At 43.4% G+C, this 22,890-nt stretch overlaps 1 protein-coding gene across 1 annotated transcript; it reads right to left on the reverse strand.

Annotated features, from left to right (window-relative positions):
- Positions 1-8,663: 8,663 nt before the first annotated feature.
- On the reverse strand, positions 8,664-17,853 carry LOC138364983 (paternally-expressed gene 3 protein-like). Its single transcript, XM_069325074.1, has 5 exons — positions 16,449-17,853; positions 11,614-11,859; positions 10,784-11,274; positions 9,203-9,316; positions 8,664-8,882 (listed from the first exon to the last, which is right to left on the reverse strand). The coding sequence occupies exons 1-5, from the start codon at positions 17,851-17,853 to the stop codon at positions 8,664-8,666; spliced, it is 2,475 nt and encodes an 824-aa protein (XP_069181175.1).
- Positions 17,854-22,890: the final 5,037 nt, after the last annotated feature.

Here is a 22,890-nt window from a genome sequence, read left to right on the forward strand (position 1 = left end):
TGAGTACACTGTGTAAGCGAGTACACTGTGTAAGCGAGTACACTGTGTAAGCGAGTACACTGTGTAAGTGAGTACACTGTGTAAGTGAGTACTCTCTATAGGCAAGTACCCTGTGTAAGCGAGTATACTGTGTAAGCGAGTATACTGTGTAAGCGAGTATACTGTGTAAGCGAGTATACTGTGTAAGTGAGTATTGTGTAAGCGAGTACAATGTGTGAGTACACTGTGTAAACGAGTACACTGTGTAAACGAGTACACTGTGTAAACGAGTACACTGTGTAAGCGAGTACACTGTGTAAACGAGTACACTGTGTAAGCGAGTACACTGTGTAAACGAGTACACTGTGTAAGCGAGTACACTGTGTAAACGAGTACACTGTGTAAGCGAGTACACTGTGTAAACGAGTACACTGTGTAAGCGAGTACACTGTGTAAACGAGTACACTGTGTAAGCGAGTACACTGTGTAAGCGAGAATCTGATTTACTCGCTAAGTTTCCTTATGAGAAGCTCAGGCAAAATAGGCACAGTTGTTAAGGATGTACGGGTGATAAGTAGTCTCTGTGGCGTAGTGGTAAAATGCTCGCTCGGCACTTCGCGAGCGCTTTGGCCTCGGTTCGTATCCTGGCTTGGGAGGATTGACCAGACGTCAATCTTTAACTGTATCCTCTGTTCACCCAGCAGTAAAATGGGTTTTACTCACTCACGAGTACACTCGCTTACACAGTGTCCTCGCTTACCCAGTGTCCTCGCTTACCCAGTGTACTCACTTCCATAGTGAACTCGCTTACACAGTGTACTCGCTTCCATAGTGTACTCGCTTACACAGTGTCCTCGCTTACACAGTGTCCTCGCTTACCCAGTGTACTCACTTCCATAGTGTACTCGCTTACACAGTGTACTCGCTTCCATAGTGTACTCGCTTACACAGTGTCCTCGCTTACACAGTGTCCTCGCTTACCCAGTGTCCTCGCTTACCCAGTGTCCTCGCTTACCCAGTGTACTCACTTCCATAGTGTACTCGCTTACACAGTGTACTCGCTTCCATAGTGTACTCGCTTACACAGTGTCCTCGCTTACCCAGTGTACTCACTTTCATAGTGTACTCGCTTACACAGTGTCCTCGCTTACCCAGTGTACTCGCTTACACAGTTTCCCCTCTCTACACACGGGTGGTAGCAAAGCATTGGCAAAGAATTATAGACCAGTTGCACTAACGTCCCACATAATAAAAGTATTTGAGAGAGTGATCAGGAGTCAGGTCACTAGATTCATGGAAACCAATGACCTCCACAACCCAGGCCAACATGGATATAGAGCCTCCACAATCCAGGCCAACATGGAGACCAATGACCTCCACAATCCAGGCCAACATGGATATAGAGCAGGAAGATCGTGCCTCTCACAGCTACTTGACCACTATGACAAAATCACTGAGGAAAAACATAATGCAGATGTCGTGTACACAGATTTTGCAAAGGCATTCGACAAATGTGACTATGGAGTGATTGCACACAAAATGAGGTCAATGGGTATAACTGGTAAAGTAGGACGCTGGATACTCAATTTCCTGTCGAACAGAACACAAAGAGTAACAGTCAATCAAGTAAAATCGAGTCCGAGCGCAGTTAAAAGCTCTTTACCTCAAGGTACAGTCCTTGCACCACTACTGTTCCTTATTCTCACATCAGATATAGACAAAAACACAAGTCACAGCTTCGTGTCATCCTATGCAGATGATACAAAAATCAGCATGAAAATTACCTCTGCTGAAGACATTGATAAACTACAAACAGATATTAACAAAGTTTTCGATTGGGCTGAAGAAAATAACATGATGTTTAACGGTGATAAATTCCAGGTACTCAGATACGTCAAAAATGAGAATCTTAAACATAATACAGGGTACAAAACACAATCGAATCTGCCCATAGTAGGAAAACAGCATGTCAAGGATTTGGGAATAATGATGTCCGACGACCTAATGTTTAGGGAGCATAACCAAGCAAGTATTGCGTCAGCCAGAAAAATGATAGGATGGATTACGAGAACCTTCAAGTCCAGGGATCCCATCACAATGGTTGTACTCTTCAAATCACTTGTGTTGTCCCGTCTTGAGTACTGCGCAGTACTCACTTCTCCCTTCAGAGCAGGAGAGATTGCTGAAATTGAGAGAATACAGAGAACATATACGGCACACATAGACGAGATAAAGCACCTAAATTATTGGGATCATCGCAAAGCTCTCCAAATGTACTCACTAGAAAGGAGACGAGAGAGATACCAAATAATATACACGTGGAAAATACTGGAGGGACAGGTCCCAAATCTGCACAGTAGAATAACAACGTACTGGAGTGAACGACATGGAAGAAAATTCAGAATAGAACCAGTGAAGAGCAGAGGTGCCATAGGCACAATCAGAGAACACTGTATGAACATCAGAGGTCCACGGTTGTTCAACGTCCTCCCAGCGAGCATCAGAAATATTACAGGAACAACCGTGGACATCTTCAAGAGGAAACTAGATTGTTTCCTTCAAGGAGTGCCGGACCAACCGGGCTGTAGTGGGTATGTGGGCCTGCGGGCCGCTCCAAGCAACAGCCTGGTGAACCAAACTCTCACAAGTCAAGTCTGGCCTCGGGCCGGGCTTGGGGAGTAGAACTCCCAGAACCCCATCAACCAGGTAACAACCAGGGCACCTGGTTGTTAAACGACTTGGCGGGTCGTATTCCCGGGAAAATATTAGGATTAAGGACCTGCTCGAGGCGCTGTACGGGCTGGCGGCTTTACAACATTGTAAAAACTATTGTATATACAAAAAAAAAAAATAGAACAACGCAGGACTGCGGGCTCACCATAGCCCGTGCTACTTGGAACTTTTGTACCAGGTAGCAAATCTTAAACAACAACAACAACAGAACAACATATTGAACAAGCCTCTTGCCCAGGGAATTGCTGGAGTCTGTGAGCGCCAAGTGGAGAACTTAGTGAGCTGTTTTACTGATGTAAGAAATGTTATGGTGGTGTTCAGGGAGACCATCCTCACACGGGCTGGTGTTCCCTGGCCTGGGTCAGGGATACATCACGCACTGTACGATCCATTTTCGAAACATGTACATCTTTCAATTCAATCTTCTAAGCCACCAGATTGATGTACATCAGTCTGGTGGTTTAGTCTATATATATTATACAGCTTTAGAATTTAGATTTTTTCAACACAAAATTAATATTATTATCACTTTAGCGTACTGCGGTTCATTACCTGTTGAATTGATGTAACCAAAGCCTCCCCCCCCAAACACACACCGAAACTACGACGTTGGTACAACGTTCGAACAAGTTTTAATACCTCCTAACCAGTTATACCAACCAATATAGCAAGTTGTAACAACGTTCTAATACGTCATAAACACGTTAAGCCAAGATGTAACAACTTTATTACAAGTTGTAACAAGCAGAAAATAGAGACAGTTTCGGTTTGTGTTTCCAGGGCCGTGATCGAGGCTTCGTGTATTGACACTTAAGTGTCTGTGAATCCTGAGCCTGATGTCCACACCTTCACCTGAAGGAAAAAACAAATTGTCACACATAAATTATAATCCTGAGACTTAAGAGGCACAATTATCCAGCGAAACACCAGGAGCTACGTTTTCAGAATCACTTATCTCTGGCCACTTATACTTTCCCAGAAAAACCACTTTGACCATCAGGAAATACAACTTAGGAAAGAGTGATGAACATAATGACTCCGCAGGTGTTAGGGAGAGCATACATGAAGTAGTCAGGAGGGAAGACAAGAACACTCGCCGCTCAATGTTGGGAATTATTAAAGAGTTCCTGTCACGAACACATTGCGTGTTGATAAGTATTTCAACTCCCGTAGAAACGACATGAATGATACAGGATCTGAGTGTTAAGAGTTACTGTGATACAGGAGCTGAGTGTTAAGAGTTACTGTGATACAGGAGCGTCACTGGGTCTGTCGAAGGAAAATTACTTCATGATATTATTTGTCTATAATCGTTATCTTTTCTATATGTATTCTCATTCTAATTTTATGCAATAAGTTTGTCTATATAAGTCTCATTTTAATGAGACTTATATTGCGTATATTGCATGTTTTGGGACACGGAGGGAGGGGACGTGATGGAGGGAGGGAGGGAGGGAACATGAAAGAGGGAGAGAACGTGAAGGAGGGAGAGATAATGGGAAGGAGGGAGGGAGGGTACGTGAAGGAAGGAGGGAGGGAGGGAACGTGAAGGACGGAGGGAGAGAACGTGAAGGAGGGAGGGAGAGAAGATGAAGGAGGGAGGGAGAGAACGTGAAGGAGGGAGAGGTAATGGGAAGGAGGGAGGGAGGGAGGGAACGTGAAGGAGGGGAGGGAGGGAGGGAGGGAGGGAGGGAAGGTGAAGGAGGGAGGGAGGGAAGGTGAAGGAGGGAGGGAGAATGGGAGTGACTCAGCCGGTCCGAGTCACTACAGCGGGGTTGCGGCCCTAAGTCTATAATGCCTTGTGCTCAGAAGACAGTTCTCAGAACTGTCGCAAATTTCAGTGAACTAACAGTTAAAGCGGCAGGTCTCCCAGCTCTCGCACACCACCAACCAGTTAAAACAACTCTCAATATTTCTCAACCGGGATCCAGAAGCACCTTGAGTGCCGGTCTGGTCGTGACAGTCACGCACATGTTCCTGAGTGCCGGTCTGGTCGTGACAGTCACGCACATGTTCCTGAGTGCCGGTCTGGTCGTGACAGTCACGCACATGTTCCTGAGTGCCGGTCTGGTCGTGACAGTCACGCACATGTTCCTGAGTGCCGGTCTGGTCGTGACAGTCACGCACATGTTCCTGAGTGACAGTCTGGTCGTGACTGTCACGCACATGTTCCTGAGTGCCAGTCTGGTCGTGACAGTCACGCACATGTTCCTGAGTGCCAGTCTGGTCGTGACAGTCACGCACGTGTACTTGACTGCCTGTCTGGTCGTGACAGTCACGCACATGTTCCTGAGTGCCAGTCTGGTCGTGACAGTCACGCACGTGTACTTGACTGCCAGTCTGGTTGTGACAGTCACGCACATGTTCCTGAGTGCCAGTCTGGTCGTGACAGTCACGCACATGTTCCTGAGTGCCAGTCTGGTCGTGACAGTCACGCACGTGTACTTGACTGCCAGTCTGGTTGTGACAGTCACACACGTGTTCCTGAGTGCCAGTCTGGTCGTGACAGTCACGCACGTGTTCCTTCCAGCAAGGTTCATAACAAGTCCGTGCCCAATGACCACTGTGGCGCGAGGCAGGAGAGACCGGCGGGACTGTACGCCACACTACACAAATACACAAGGCAATAAAAGTTGCAATCTGTGATGACATATTTGGTAGTGACCGCGTGGGATTGGCAACTGTATATTCAGGAGCCGTGTCCATTGTGCGGGCCTACATGCAACGGGCTGTTAGACCCACGGTCATCCCTTATATAACATTCCCAGCTTTTGTCCTCTTGTTCTGCCCAATGAAACCAAAATACACAAATCCGATTGCAATCTGTTATTGGTATTGCTCGCTTTTTCAAGCATTTTATAGTACGTTCTACCAACCATAAAAGCGGTTTTGTTGTTTTTATCTAAACTGCAAAGTTAACTTTTAAGTGTAGTTTCTTCTCTTGAATAGGATAGTAAACAAAGAAAAACTTCCATAATTGCCATACAAAGTGTTTTGTATGGCATGGCATATGAGATGGGTTAGGTTGAAGTAGCTGCTTGAAGAGTTGTGGGGAAATCTACCCTCAAGATTGGTGGTGATTTATTTGATTATTAATTCAATAAACTGTATTCACTTCTATTTATTACTTCTAAGTGGAATGTATTTTATAAGTTATTATCACAAGTAACTTCACACATTTCGGGGGGCATCATATTTTAATGAAATGCTAGAAATAATTATTAATGTGTTAAATTACACTGCGTTAGTTAAAGTATTTAATGGCTTAAGGTGTTTCAGTAGTGTTGGCTGATCATCCAACATCAGATACCCTTGGACACCTGCATTACTGGTGGACAGGTGTTAAGGGCGTCTGGGTGGTACACCTCAACTTGTCTCATGCATCACAATTTACCAGCCAACAAGTTATATCATAAAAAACTGACAATAACATGCAAAGTACAGGTGTTACACATGAAATTTGAGTGTTTATTAGTAAACAACTTAGCCTATTGGGTGTTATTTTTCTATGCCCTAACGATCAGTCCTAGACACAGAAATAAGATTTATCAAGATGAGACTTAATAGTCTCAAAGGGGGTCGAAGAGTTTGCTGACTTGCGATAGTAGTTTCCTCATTGTTATGTTGGTGGTTACTGGCTCCACCAATTTTATTGTTAATTGATCAGATGTTGTTTTCCATTCGACTCCTTTTACTCTCATTCTCTGAGGTACTTGGTAGTCGGGAAATTCTAACTCAATTAGTTGATTTAGTTTTACATTAGTGGAGGACCATGACTGGAGAGCCGTATTTGCTTCCAACAACTCTCGATTGGCCTCATTATATATGTTTAGTAGTTCACTCCTGGTTGTTCCTTGGAAGTTGTCTACCTGCAGGTTATTGCAAATTTCAGTTTTATTTGGGCTATTGGACGTCTTCAAATGTGTGTCTAATGTTGCTTGAAGCAGAAACAGTAAAGAAGTCGTTCCAAACAAAACTGAAGCAAACCTGTATTTGATTATTTCACTGTTTGGATTACTAGGAATCTTTATCCATAGGAACTTGGTGTAATTTCAGTCCTCGTTTTGGAGGCCTCTTCTAATGAATGCTTTACTTATATCGGCGGTGTATGCACAAGTCCCCTATGCAGAACTTTTACAGCCCATCGTACAGCCTTTGAGTCAGGCTAGGGCCAGTTTGAAGGCAGTCATTCAATGAGACACTATTCTGCTTTGTTTTAGCACTTCAGTTAAATACTATTCTCAGTGGAGTAGTGGCTGAATTTTTCAGTACTGCATGGTGCAGCAAATAATATCCTCCTTAGGGGTCATCATTGGTTACAACTTCAATGAATTTGTTATCAAGTTGTTGATGGATTATACCATGGTACAACTTCAGGTTCTCAGGTTGTCTATTTAAGTGCAACACCTGAGACCTTCATTGGTTTTGTGCCATGAAATAATTTATTGGCAACTGAGGAGGATTCAGCTTCCATGGTCACCTGACCCAGTACTGGTTGTCCCTGTAGACAACTGAGTCCAGGTATTGTTTCTATGTACAATCATTATCTGGACTAGGTTGTTCAGGAACGATGCTTAAGGTGCCTAGATCCCATAATGTATGTACTGGGGGATCAAGCTCATCTTCAGACATGTCTCTGAACTTATGTGGTGACTATTCTCTGCCTAATCATGCAACCATCACTGGGTTGACTTGTTGGTTGTCTACAGGTGTGGGGTTGCTTCAGACTCAATACTGGGCCTGTGAGGAAATTGCCTCCTGCAGACAATAACAGGTTCATTCTCTGCTTTTTTGTTTATCCAGTGATGAAATTATGGTAATAATCTGCACCTACAAGGAATCCAATGTTGGAGAAGTGGTCAGATGTGATTTTGCTGTCAGCCAACTTAATTCCCTTTTCTTGTAGGAATTTGGCTGTTGTCACTAGACCATAAATATATAGGTCAGAGGGAATTTTGTCTACTACAAAGGCCTGTACAAGTCGGGCATAAACACCTAAACGTATTAGTGGTTGGACCACCTTATAGACTTGGGGTGCTGTGTTAGTCAAGAACCCTGTTATATTTAGTTTTACCTGTGAAACAGGTTTTAAATTTAATTTATCTGCCACTTCTTGGATAACAAATGTTTTTTGGGACCCTTGGTCAAATAACCCGTGGGTGTTGACCTCGGCCCTTCTGTTTTTAAGGGTAAGTTGGGCAGTTGGCTAAATCGCATTATTCTTTGAATTTGTCGATTGGACACATATATCCTGTTGTACTTTGAAGTCTCGGACGGTGGTGGAAGTCTCGACTTCCACTTTGGCATTAAGGGACTTTATGTTAATATTCCCACACAGTACTGAATCGTGCTGCCCTTTACTGCACCTGTTGCAGGTGCGTAGTTGGATTGTACAGGTATCGGTGTTATGAGACCTGATGCACCTGGTGCATTTATGTAACTCCTTGAATTGCTTTACACGTGTAATATGATCAGGGTAATATGATTAGTGCAGTGGAATATGGAATACTCTTCATTACAGACCAAACACGTCATCCAGTCTATAGTACCTTTGAAAGTCTCTGCCTTGGCTGACACAGTAACTGTAGGCATGGAGGGACCCACTGCATATGTGCTCACACTGCCAAATTTCTACCTTGGAGTGGAGGTGGTTGATTTAGATTTAGTAGGAGTGCTTGTCGTACACTTTGGTCTAACTGCTTTATCAGTGAATGACTTTTCAGTGTCTGATTTATTTTTGTTGTGAGCTTTCATTCTTTTGACAGTTATTCTCAATCCCTCGAAGATTTCATTTAGGGATAGGATGTCCGTCATATTGTGAGAGCAGATTTCTCCTAAAACATCTCGAGGAAGTTTCCCTGAATGTACAGTTTTAGTGACCATTCGGAATTCTGCACATCACTTTTGGTGCTAAGGGATTTCACAAGCGACTCCACTTCTAACCTAAAGTCTTAAAGAGTATCTGGTCGATTGCTGGAAGGATTTAAATCCATCAATTGATAGAAATCATTAGCTATACTAAGCTCTTGGGTGTAGTAATTGTCCTTCAAGAACTGTATAGCTATGTCATAGGTGTCCTCACCAAGAGACAGATTAGCTATAACCTTCATGGCTTCCCCTTTGAGGAGGCTTTGAAGGTACGTGAACTTTGTCACCTTTGGTATGGATGCCTTAGAAGGAACATGAGTGTAAATAGACATCCAAAAAGAGACCCAATTTTCTGCGTCCAGTCCAGCAAAGGTTGGTAAGTCTAGTGGAGGTTATCGTGCCTCTGACTGTGCTGCACTAGATGGAGACACTACTATGTTAGGTGCTACTTTATGCCCACCTAGTAAGTTGAGCCAAAGATTCAACTTAGTCTGAGTATGATACTCATACATTGTCAGTTCTGCCATGATTTGATCCATATCATCAGGGGTCAGTGTTACTAGCAAGGAGCGCATCACTGTATAACTGTATAATTCCTTTCACTTGATTCGTTATCAGTCACCCGTAGATCGATTTCCGGCTGGATGAAATCAACTGGAGACTCTTGTGACAAATTCTCACATTTGTTGAGCAATTTTTGGTGAACCTTTTCTGCTGCTTTGACATGCTTTATTCTCTGTGGATCAGCCATTATGACTGATTAATTTAGCTCACATCATCCCATAGCTTCTAAGTGAAGATAACTAGGGTATTTGTTCATAGAAATGAACAATATTGAGTAGTGATAACGTAGGGTTTATATCCTATCACTAGGCTACAATATCCTACCTCCTTGTAGGTTCGCACATAAAGTAATATATGTATAATCATACACACAAATGATTTGAGTGGTAATAAGTGTCAATGTTGTAGTACATCAAATTAGCCCATCATAATCACCCTTGGATGGTACAGAGACACTTATTAACACTCAAAGGTGAAATGATTATAGGTAAACATATAAAATAGGAAAATAAATATAGATACATAACACAACTTGTGCTGGTATAGGTCCCACCCTATAGAAGGGTCTGCACAATTATGGTGCTTGGTTGTTCAACATTTAGTACAACTCTAGACTATGGTAATATAAATGGGACTAGGTGATCAATAAACACTAGTAAATGTTAATATAAATGGGACTAGGTGACCAATAAACACTAGTCAGTGTCAATATAAATGGGACTAGGTTGATCAATATTTCGTTCAACTCTAGTCAATGGTAACTTTCTACCCTAATACAAGCTATAGAATATTGTTGTGCAGTAGAGACCACTGTAATGTATTTTAATTGAGATTATAATTTATATGTTAAATAATTTTCTACTCAAGAGAAATTATATACAATTGGTGTTGGTGGCCTCTCATTAACCTCGGTGTTATTTGGTAGTATTGATTCATTTATTTTTTTTATTATTATATTTACATGCAAAGCATGCTAAGAAATACAATAATTCTAATAAAACAAGATCATGAGAATGAAACATTTAACACCGGCGTGAAGGGCGCACAATAAGTACAACACATAGCTCACCAAACCACAGGCCCCAACACACCAAGCACACAGACTACTCAAACAGCTCATACTTATCCGACCACTCCACTGCCGGGAATCGAACACAATACGCCTCCCAAAGCAACATGATGTTATCCGGTACCGGTTTACTATAAACCGTACGAGGAAGAGGCATCAACTCCGGCACACCCACAACAAAACACCGAGCCCGCGGAACCCAAACGGAAGGAGGGCTCCATGGAACAGGATGCATGCGGTCAACAATGTCAAACAGCAAGGGGTTCTTATCATCATACGCCATGCTGGAGGCCAAGATGAGAGGCAGGGGCTTCTTCCCATGGGCTGGGCAATGGGCAGCACACTGGGAGCCTCCTCCGCTGCCTCACAGGACCCCACGTCAACCACCGGACGTTGCACCTGCAGGGACCCCCCCCCCACCCACGCCGGGCATCCTTCTTCACCACCAGCACGAGGCCATGGCTAGAAGCACCAGTACCCTCACCACCCACGTCTGTAGGAGTGACCACACCCCCACTGCGAAGAACCTTCTGCAGAAGAAAGAACAGAAAGTAAATCATATTCACAAACATCGGCATCAGCAAGCACGTGGACGTCAGCAACCACCATCGACGTTGAGCGCGAAGCACCCGGAACCACCACATCATCGCCCGAAGACCCACTGACATCGAAATCTCCCACATCAGCCCAGGCAGTAAAGGAACGCCGGGAACGCTTGGGCTCCGACCACACATCCTCAGAGCCGGAGGTGGACCCAGAAAGATGGGCTTCACAAGCTGTGTGAACCGATGCCCGTCGCAGAATGGCAGCAGCCTCAACCACAGAGGGAACCGGGCCGCACACATCAGGATGCTCCGCAGCCTCCCCTTGCCCAGCACCCAGCACAGTCGTGACACCTGGCAAGGATGCAGGGACAGTCGCAGCAGCAAGAGACGAGGAAGATGAAGACGTCGACGATTCGCAGAGACCATGCGGAAGACCCATGGGAGCAGCTGAGACAGCGACAGGAGCAGGAAGATCAGCCAACGGTACTGTAACACCTGGAGGAGGGGCCACATCATCTGGAGGACCGCCGGGTTACGCAGGGGGATCCGCATCAGCCAACGGGACGTCCACATCCTCGCCCACGGAATCCACCCCAACAGGGAGCGGCAGGAAATCCTCCTCCTCCCGGAACAGGTTCACAGGAGCGACTGCAGCCCCAGAGCATCCGGCAGCCTGATGCCCCAACAGGTCACACCGAAAACAGGTATGGGGTTGCCAGGCATAATATACCCGGATGTAGTACTCCAGAAGCAGGATTGAAGAAAGAATGTCCAACCTCAGGCGCATCCCTAGGGTACAAATGTTCGTATGCATACCCGTATACCTTCCCGAGGACAGCGTGTTCACCCACACACTGACGACAGTGCCAAACCGCTGGAAGTAACGCCGGAGTAGGTCCTCGGGAAACTCCAAGGGCGCCCCATGCACACTCACATATGTCAGGACACCACTAGGGTCCATAATGGTCAAAGAGCCGGCACTATCTGGCAGCGACAAGAAACGCCCCACGTTACGATGGAGGAACTCATGGTACACCTCCTTCCTCACTAATTTGACAATAACCTGGTGAGCAGTTACCAGCTCAACACCGTAGACGACATCTACCGGAACACGGAGCATGTCACACATGACAAGCTCAACTGCAGGGTAACCAACATGGCCTGTAAACTCCAGGCCCACGGAGTTCACTCTCACAACAGGGGAAAGAATGCCTCTCATCGAAAGCATGCTACGTCAACACCAGCCAAGCAGCAACTGCAGGGAGGGCAGGGACGCCCACATGCCCATCCGATCAGCAAACAACCACCAACTATCGGAGGGTTCAGGCAACACATCCACACCCCACGGCAGCTAGGGCGCAACTCCATTTATTCTTTTATTAGTGACTTCGTGAAATTAAACACCATAAATTTAATGTGGATAAACTCTGCAAAGGCATAGCCACAATTTGGGTGGTTTTAACGTATGCGGTAAACTCCACGGATATAACAGTTACCAAAAATGCTGTGAAAATGCGAAAATGCTCAGATAAACTCAGCGAAAATGCTGTGAGGCTGACTACTGACTAGCCAGTCTGTGATTGGAGATATGTATTCACCTAGTTGTGTTTGTGGGGAATGAGCTCTGCTTTTTCGGCCCACCTCTCAATTGTTTATGTTCAATATTATGAGTTTAATATTAAATGCATTGATTATTTAATGTAATAATACTCTAGTCTCTAGACTATCCCAGTTCAAAGAATGTTAAAATATGTGGGGAAACCTACCGGTGATTGATTTGATTATTAATTCAAGAAACTTTATTTAATTGTGTCATTTCTTCAAAACGGACTATTTTAGCATTTATTGTCACCAGTAAACTTTCCTTCACATATTTTAGGGGGTTTCATATTTTAATCTTACCATAATTAAATGGTAGATATAATTATTAATGTGTTAAATTACACTACGTTAGTTAAAGTATTTAATGGCTTAAGGTGTTTCAGTAGTGTTGGCTGATCATCCAACATCAGATACCCTTGGACACCTGTATAACTGGTGGACAGGTGTTAAGGGCGTCTGGGTGGTACACCTCAACTTGTCGTCTCATGCATCACAATTTACCAGCCAACAAGTTATATCGTAAAAAAACTGACAATAACTTGCAAAGTACAAGTGTTACATATGAAATTTGAGTGATTATTAGTGAACAACTTACCCTGTTGGGTGTTGTTTTCCTATGCCCTAACGATTAGTCCTAGACACAGAAATAATTGACCAATATAATCTTAGCAAATATACTAACCGAACTGTGGCACTTTCCTCCTGTCTTACAAGTTGCAGCAACAAATAGTGACTTTACTCCTTTCTTGTATGTCACACGGTTTTCTAGAACTCGCAGGAGGAAATTTGTGTTGTGGGAGGCCCGCTTTCGTTCACCACACTCAGTACAATGGCTGCCTCCTTCCTCTCTCCCTGGTCCAGAACCATCTGTTTATATTTGAGATTTGGGAGAAAGAATGAGTTTGAGATCAAATCTAACTATTTACTATACAATTAATTTAGTATGCTTAACATGTCATTGTTTGTCACCTGTTTAACAAACCATTCCTAAGTGGAGTGTTGCCCACGCAATGGAAACACAATAATCATTCCCATACCGAAGCCCAATGACCCTGGCAATTACAGACTTATCAGTCTCGTGTCATGCACGTGCAAGATGCTTGAAAAGATCATCCTCAACCGACTGTTGCACAAAATAGGCAGGTTAGGGGTGGGGCGTCAATGGATTTGTTAAAGGATGGAGCACAGCAAATTGTATAGTTAATTACTTGGATAATGGCACGACTAGGTACGTTCTGTTTGTTGACATCAAAGAAGCCTTGGACAATGCGCAGGGGATTGCGATCCTGGACGAGCTTGCATGCATGGGTGTCAAGGGGAAACTCATGAAATGGGTTGAAGACTACCTCACAGGGAGGAAAGCCAAGGTCGGCTTCAATGGAGCAGTCTCAAGAAAGATAAATATGGAACTCGGGACCCCCAAGGAGGGGTCTTAAGCCCACTATTCAACATACTTATGACGCCATTGCAAATATTGATTTTCCGGAAGGAAAACAACAAGTGAGTATGCAGAAGTTGTGCTAATACAAGCCCCAACCTAGGCAAAAATTAAACAGTCCATTGAACTCCTTGAAAGGAAATGTATTGAGCTCGGTTTCACTCTTTCTACACACAAGACAAAAGCAAACTCTCATCACAAGCGGGGAGAAATGAAGAACTACAAATTAATGGTGTAACACTTGCATGGGTTGACCACTACAGGTACCTTGGCGTCATTGTCGTCTCTCACAAGGGGAAGAAAGAGGAGCTCGATCAACTCATAGGAACATGCAAAAGTCGACTCAGGGCACTGAAAACTATGACCTGGAATGAGCATGGAGCCTCTATTGTCGTGCTTAAAATGATGTACACAGCCTATGTGCTTTCCGTCATAGACTATGCCGCACCAGTTTTATGCACCTACTCCCAAAGCGATATAAAAAACTTGAAAGCATTCAAAATAAAGCCATGACAAGCATTCGTGGAGTTCAAAGAACTGCCAAAATGCCTATTCTATGAGAGAAGTTGCCCCTCCCCCAGTGTTAAAAACAGAATTAAGGAACTGAATGCTAAGCTTGCAATTAGGATAGCCAGAGTCCCATAATGATAGCCAGAGATCCATATTACAATGATATTGCCAAGAAAATCTGAGTTCTGTGTTACTTACAGGAGGAAACAGGAGAATCAAAAATGGTATCACAGATCAGTCTGCTACCTCGAAGAATCTCACCTTCTATAGCAAGCCCGTGAACTCATGCCTGTAGAGAGGTTACCTGCCTGGGAGGATGACTCATTCAGGATTATTATCAATGAAATGGCAACGAAAAAATCCAACATGATAGCACAAGAAATGAGGCACATGTATCTCGAGAAAATTTATGAAGAAGCCGGAGATGAACTAGATCAAATCTACATTGACGGGTCATCAAATCCTGCCAATGGCAGGGCTGGTGCAGCTTACACTATAATTAGGAATAATACCTTTCAACCGAGAAATGAAGAAAAACACGTATTGAGAACTATGCTTTTTCAACGCAAGCAGAGCTAACTGCCATTGTTATGGTGTTAGATTCCTTGAACGAAACACTAATGGCACAGTGATCAGCACTAATTCAAGATAAGGATTACAAAGCCTAAGTAAAAATCGGGCAGTAATGTTGCGATAGTCGCTAAAATTAAGAGAGCTGTGAGAGTACTAATCAACCAGGGAAGAGTCGTCAAGTTTCTGTGGATCCCCTCCCATGTTGGAACATGTGGGGATGAACGAGCAGAAGTGCTAGCTGCTGAAGGAGCTGAAGGAGACCATATTGAATACTTCATAGCCAAAGACTCTTTTACAAATTAGAGGCATTGTCAGGACCATTCACCATGACAAGGTAACTGAGGAAAGGAGGATAGAAGCTCAAACCAATGAATCCGTACGATGGTACAACATGGTTGCAGCTGGCAATTCGAATCATTATGGGCTAAGAGAAAGTGGCTGTGGGAGAGAATCAGTAATAGCAAGAATCCGTCTTGGATACAAATATCCATGAAGATTCGGAATGGAAATAACAGTTGAGCAGCGGAATTGCAAAATCTGTGATGAGAGTGACGGACACTGCCTTTACCGCTACCTGAGAGAATGTGAACACGTGAGGGACATTAGAAATACGTGTAGAATAATAAACCCCACATTGTTTGAATTAGGAAAACACTATTTGTAAAATATTGATAATGTTCTTAAAGATTCCCCCATTTTGCACCCGCAGGATAACGTAAGATTTTAAGGTTGACAGATGATAATCTACTTGTTTGAGGAGCTATTCACTTGAGACAGTTAGGCAAGTTCAAGTTGTGTCTGGGTACAAGTGACAGGATGAACAACCCAGCGGGAAGTGTTGTACATGCTGCTATGGCACAACCCGTTCTCGCAAATTTAATAAGTCAATATTGACTTATTAAATATGTGCATAGGTGACATACTTAACATAATAGTTTCCCTTGAAAAGCTTCATAGAAAACACCGACCTTACCTAACCTACTTAGTATGTTAAGATAAGCATCTTATTGCTTCGTAATTACAATTATTACCTAACCTATACCTATAATAGGTTAAGTAACAATTGTAATTACGAAGCTATAAGATGCTTATTTTAAAATACTAAGTAGGTTAGGTAAGGTCGGTGTTTTCTATGAAGCTTTTCAAGGGAAACTATTATGTTTAGTATGTCACTTGTGCACGCAACTAATAAGTCAATATTGACTTATTAAATTTGCGAGAACGGGTTGTATGGCAATATATCACAGGATGAGTGGCACTGCCCAATAAACTCGCCCCTCAAGGCAAAATTTTATTTTCTTTAATTAATTTAGTAAGTTCATTTTATTGTGTAACCAAACGTAAGTCAGGTAGATTTGATAATAAATTAGCCAAAACGTTGGCTGAACGATTGTGAAGTCGACTTTGGGAACATAACCGCGTTTTCTGCAACTTTTTTATGAATTAATTATGTAAATTAACGACATCTTTAGGTGGTTACATAAGAGTTTGTATATTTGGTGTGGAAATTTCCCAAAAGAGTCTTCTGTTCCATGTAAATGGTGGTGGTGGTGGGTATGGTACTTACTGTTCCATGAAGCTGGGTATTGTGTTATGGTTCCTTCTGCTGGGTATTGTGCTATGGTTCCTTCTGCTGGGTATTGTGCTATGGTTCCTTCTGCTGGGTATTGTGTTGTGGTTCCTTCTGCTGGGTATTGTGCTATGGTTCCTTCTGCTGGGTATTGTGCTATGGTTCCTACTGCTGGGTATTGTGTTATGGTTCCTTCTGCTGGGTATTGTGCTATGGTTCCTTCTGCTGGGTATTGTGCTATGGTTCCTTCTGCTGGGTATTGTGTTATGGTTCCTTCTGCTGGGTATTGTGCTATGGTTCCTTCTGCTGGGTATTGTGCTATGGTTCCTACTGCTGGGTATTGTGTTATGATTCCTTCTGCTGGGTATTGTGCTATGGTTCCTTCTGCTGGGTATTGTGTTATGGTTCCTTCTGCTGGGTATTGTGTTATGGTTCCTTCTGCTGGGTATTGTGTTATGGTTCCTTCTGCTGGGTATTGTGTTATGGTTCCTTCTGCTGGGTATTGTGCTATGGTTCCTTCTGCTGGGTATTGTGCTATGGTTCCTTCTGCTGGGTATTGTGCTATGGTTCCTTCTGCTGGGTATTGTTCTGTGGTTCCTTCTGCTGGGTATTGTGCTATGGTTCCTTCTGCTGGGTATTGTGTTATGTTTCCTTCTGCTGGGTATTGTGTTATGGTTCCTTCTGCTGGGTATTGTGCTATGGTTCCTTCTGCTGGGTATAGTGCCATGGTTCCTTCTGCTGGGTATTGTGCTATGGTTCCTTCTGCTGGGTATTGTGCTATGGTTCCATCTGCTGGGTATTGTGTTATGATTCCATCTGCTGGATATTGTGTTATGGTTCCTTCTGCTGGGTATTGTGCTATGGTTCCTTCTGCTGGGTATTGTTCTGTGGTTCCTTCTGCTGGGTATTGTGTTATGTTTCCTTCTGCTGGGTATTGTGTTATGGTTCCTTCTGCTGGGTATTGTGCTATGGTTCCTTCTGCTGGGTATAGTGCCATGGTTCCTTCTGCTGGGTATTGTGCTATGGTTCCTTCTGCTGGGTATTGTGCTATGGTTCCTTCTGCTGGGTATTGTGTTATGGTTCCTTCTGCTGGATATTGTGTTATGGTTCCTTCTGCTGGGTATTGTGCTATGGTTCCTTCTGCTGGGTATTGTTCTGTGGTTCCTTCTGCTGGGTATTGTGCTATGGTTCCTTCTGCTGGGTATTGTGTTATGGTTCCTTCTGCTGGGTATTGTGCTATGGTTCCTTCTGCTGGGTATTGTTCTGTGGTTCCTTCTGCTGGGTATTGTTCTGTGGTTCCTTCTGCTGGGTATTGTGCTATGGTTCCTTCTGCTGGGTATTGTGTTATGTTTCCTTCTGCTGGGTATTGTGTTATGGTTCCTTCTGCTGGGTATAGTGCCATGGTTCCTTCTGCTGGGTATAGTGCCATGGTTCCTTCTGCTGGGTATTGTGCTATGGTTCCTTCTGCTGGGTATAGTGTCATGGTTCCTTCTGCTGGGTACTGTGCTATGGTTCCTTCTGCTGGGTACTGTGCTATGGTTCCTTCTGCTGGGTACTGTGCTATGGTTCCTTCTGCTGGGTATTGTGCTATGGTTCCTTCTGCTGGGTATTGTGCTATGGTTCCTTCTGCTGGGTATTGTGCTATGGTTCCTTCTGCTGGGTATTGTGCTATGGTTCCTTCTGCTGGGTATTGTTCTATGGTTCCTTCTGCTGGTTCCTACAGTTGTCATAGTTGACAATATCACAATAATCTAAAACCATTGCAGCAACATTATCACACTCATCAACTGCGGTAACACAGGAACATCACTAGAGTCATCAACTCTGGCAACATTATATACATTAACATCGTTGTTAACTATGAAAAAAGCTTCACTATCAACACATTCGTCAGTTAAGAAAACAGTTCAACTTCAAATTACAATTATGACAACAACAGTGTAACGACCAGTGTGGCCTAGTTGCAGTAGAGCAAGCGGTTGAGAGAATAAAGCAGAGAGAGTGTTTAATTATTATCCCTTGAGCTACTTCCTGGTGTTACGGCGGTGCAGGGGACATCATTATTTGAGAATATGCCAACTATTGGCTAGGTTTTAGACTGGCATTATTAATTAACTAGCCGTACCCGGCCACGCGTTGCTGTGGCTGGTGAGCCACAGCAACCTTTCCCTGCCCCCTCGTCCTCCCCATCATCCCCCACTCTCCTGCCCCCTCGTGCTCCCCATCATCCCCCACTCTCCTGCCCCCTCGTCCTCCCCATCATCCCCCACTCTCCTACCCCCTCGTCCTCCCCATCATCCCCCACTCTCCTGCCCCCTCGTCCTCCCCATCATCCCCCACTCTCCTGCCCCCTCGTCCTCCCCATCATCCCCCACTCTCCTACCCCCCTCGTCCTCCCCATCATCCCCCACTCTCCTGCCCCCTCGTCCTCCCCATCATCCCCCCACTCTCCTGCCCCCTCGTCCTCCCCATCATCCCCCACTCTCCTGCCCCCTCGTCCTCCCCATCATCCCCCACTCTCCTGCCCCCTCGTCCTCCCCATCATCCCCCACTCTCCTGCCCCCTCGTCCTCCCCATCATCCCCCCACTCTCCTGCCCCCTCGTCCTCCCCATCATCCCCCCACTCTCCTGCCCCCTCGTCCTCCCCATCATCCCCCACTCTCCTGTCCCCTCGTCCTCCACACCATTCCCCACTCCTCTGTCCACTTGTCCTCCCTACCATTCCCCACTCTCCCGTCCCCTCGTCCTCCCCATCATTCCCCATTGATCTGATGTTCCAATCACTGAAAATAAGAACAGTTAAAAAACAAAATGAAAAACAATGAAAAAATATAGAAATAAACTATACTGATGAAATGAAGGTAAACAACACAGCTCAGTTCCAGTGCAGTGTCACACAAAATAATTAAATAAAAATGAAAATAAATCGAAATTAATGGAAATTAAATTTATCAATGCAATTGGAAACATTGAAATGGAATCATAACATATATTTAGTATAGCGTGTGTTGCTTTTATGTGCAACAGATTGTGCTGTTTTTCAAAAAAGCGTGTTTTTGCCTGTCATAGGTGTGGCCTCAATATAGTAGGTACATAAAAACACGTGCATATTCGAATGGAAAGTTGGGTCAAAATTTCAAAGCAATTGTTGAAAAACTTTCAGAGATTACAGCATGTGTTGATCTTACGCCCAACAGATGGCACTGTTTTAATAAGAAAGCTTCTTCTTACCTGTCACAGGTGAGGCATGTATATAGTAGTTATATAAAAACACAAGTGTATTTGATTGTTACTTTGTGTCAAAATTTCAAAGCAATACGTAAAGAGGTTTAAGAGATTTCCCTCACATGAAAACTCACATCAAAAATAGTTTTTCAAAAAAGCATGTTTTTACCTGTCACAGACGTAACATAATGAAATGAACGGTATGGTAAACAACATAGCGCAATTGCAATGCTATGTCACTAAAAATAATTAAATCAAAATGAAAATCAATCAAAATCTATGAAAATTCAATTTATCTATGTAATCGGAAACATTGAAATCCAGTCATAACAAATTTAGTATAGTATCTGTTGCACTTTACGTGCAACAGATACTGTTTAAAAAAACATGTTTCTACCTGTCACAGGTGTGGCATGTATATAGTAAGTATATAAAAACACGTTCGTATTCGAATTCAACGTTGTGTCCAAATTTCAAAGCAATCAGTGAAGAACTTTCGGAGATTAGCGATTTTGAACAAACGAACATTTACATTATTATTTATATAGATTAAATACTACATAGCCAGTAGGAATATAAATTTATGAGATAGTTATGTTATAGTTGGCAAAGTTGACTTAAAAGGACAGGATGTACACAGTACGAGAGTTTTTTCTGTAATGCTGCCAGCAGGCAAGGGTCTCAGAATTCAGTCGGAGCCGGGACATGTTACAGGGAAGGTGTAGTGCCTTCAGCCGCAGTCGTCAATGTCAGTAATGTTGTTGTTGTTTTAGATTTAGCTACACAGAACGAATGTCCATGTAGCACGGGCTATAGTGAGCCCGTAACAATGTCAGTAGGTCCTGTTCTGTTATGTAGTGCCACCTCTTCTGTGTGTGTATATACTTTGGTAGTTGTTAAAAGCTTCTTGCCGTCCCTCTTTAGTGTCATCTAAAGTGCTTTGCAAGAGGATACATAGTATGGGATTGCCGGTTGAGGGTAATGGTAATTTTGGCGGCAGTGTAATATTACTGAATTGCCTTAAGTGAGTCCGTGCTCCTATTACAAGGGGAGTAGAGAACAGTAAAGTAACTTTCATCAGCCAGAACTTTGTTACAAGGGTGTGTGGGGGATTGGGTTAACAAATATTGTTAATCCCTTTTTACTTATTTAATGGGCATGGTTAGGCTACCGTCATCTCTTAGGATAATATGACATAAACAAATCCACAAGGGCCGTGACGTGGATTCGAACCAACGTCTGTGAGCATCTCAGATGCTGTCTTAATCAACTGAGCTACGACATGGTTAAAAGAGTTAATCAGTCGATTAAGGCAGCGTCTGGGATGCTCACAGACGTAGGTTCGAATCCTCGTCACGGCCCTTGTGAATTTGTTCATTGATGCATCACGTTATTGTGATCTCTGTGTGTAATAGCACGACATGTTGTGACGTTTGACAGGGGGCCGGGCCGCCAGCAGCCAGGTTATGGACTCATATTATCATTAATTAGCATTGGAGAGCCTTGTCCACTGTTGTGGGGTGAATTGATGTGTAAGTCGCCAGGTTTTATTACACCATATATTATTATAACCCACAACCAGGTCGTACCAAACATCAACACAGTCAACCACAACACCAGGAACATCAACACAGTCAACCACAACACCAGGAACATTAACACAGTCAACCACAACACCAGGAACATCAACACAGTCAACCACAACACCAGGAACATCAACACAGTCAACCACAACACCAGGAACATCCACACAGTCAACCACAACAACACCAGGAACATCAACACAGTCAACCACAACACCAGGAACATCAACACAGTCAACCACAACACCAGGAACATCAACACAGTCAACCACAACACCAGGAACATCAACACAGTCAACCACAACACCAGGAACATCAACACAGTCAACCACAACAACACCAGGAACATCAACACTGTCAACCACAACACCAGGAACATCAACACAGTCAACCACAACACCAGGAACATCAACACAGTCAACCACAACACCAGGAACATCAACACAGTCAACCACAACAACACCAGGAACATCAACACAGTCAACCACAACAACACCAGGAACATCAACACTGTCAACCACAACACCAGGAACATCAATGTGAGAACCGACCTGTGAGATTTATATTTATTTAATTTATATGAATTTATATTTACGTTAATTTATATACTTCGATAGCAATTTGTATAATGATAAGTGGACTGTATTTCTGCAATAATCTCTTAATCTCACAAATCGATCCTCTACACATTAGGGGGGGTTTATATTACACATATGCAGCCAATCAAATTACAGTAATAGCTACATACATTGATGAGGTTCCTTCTCTTATAGTACAGCAGGTTAGTCCACCAGGTATAACTAGAGTGTAGACACCAAATTATCCTCTTTGAGGTAGCTTCTATCATCCAGTAACTGGTGCACATAATCTTGCATCCTCGTCTTGACCTGTCAAAAGTGCGCTAGCTGTGAAGCCAGAATCCTATATATGACAAGCTATATCAGAGAAAACACTATACAGTACATGGAACATTAAAGACCTGGCTTAATTACCTTTAGTATGAGGCGATTTCGCGTTCTAACCGGCTAACCCTATATCCTGACATTAATGGCCATAAATGAATGATAAACGGGTTTCGGATAGACACTTAACTTGAATTTGTAGACAGCGTGTTGACAATGGTACACCTTTGGGTTCCATAACACTACGTCCAAGTAAATTTAACAGGAGCCGAATTTGCTCCCGTGTGAGCCTCTGGTCTCAATATAACAATGGCTGCCCTCCTTCCCCACTGACGCCTGGCCTACTTTGTCCAGATTTCAGAAAGTGATAGAAGGGTCACATTTACTCTACTTTAATATTGATAATTAAGTTAATTTATATGAGATGTTTTATGATGGTAAAGTCCAAAGACTAATGTATTTAAGAATAATTCCCAGCAGAATAGCTGGTGAACTATAATAGTATGTGGTGATGATATCCCGTTCTCTATAGACGGTAATTCCACTACAAATTACGTTTTCTATGGGTAACTTGTTTATACAACACAGCTCTTATCTGTCTGTATGATATTATTATTAAATGGTGTCGGATTTTCCGACAATCAACACAGTCAACCACAACAACACCAGGAACATCAACATAAACTCACCATAGTCGTCAACTATAAACATATGCAAAGCAGTCATTTA

This window comes from Procambarus clarkii, chromosome 15, assembly GCF_040958095.1.
Source record: "Procambarus clarkii isolate CNS0578487 chromosome 15, FALCON_Pclarkii_2.0, whole genome shotgun sequence".
NCBI classification, from domain to species: domain Eukaryota; kingdom Metazoa; phylum Arthropoda; class Malacostraca; order Decapoda; family Cambaridae; genus Procambarus; species Procambarus clarkii.

Coding starts and splice junctions, on each gene's coding strand:
- LOC138364983 (XM_069325074.1), bottom strand. CDS start 17,853: ATGGCACTATACCCAGCAGAAGGAACCATAACACAATACCCAGCAGAA. Junction 11,860..16,448: donor ATACCCAGCTTCATGGAACA/GTAAGTACCATA, acceptor GTGTTCCGGTAG/ATGTCGTCTACGGTGTTGAG. Junction 11,275..11,613: donor GCGGTTTGGCACTGTCGTCA/GTGTGTGGGTGA, acceptor GCGGTCCTCCAG/ATGATGTGGCCCCTCCTCCA.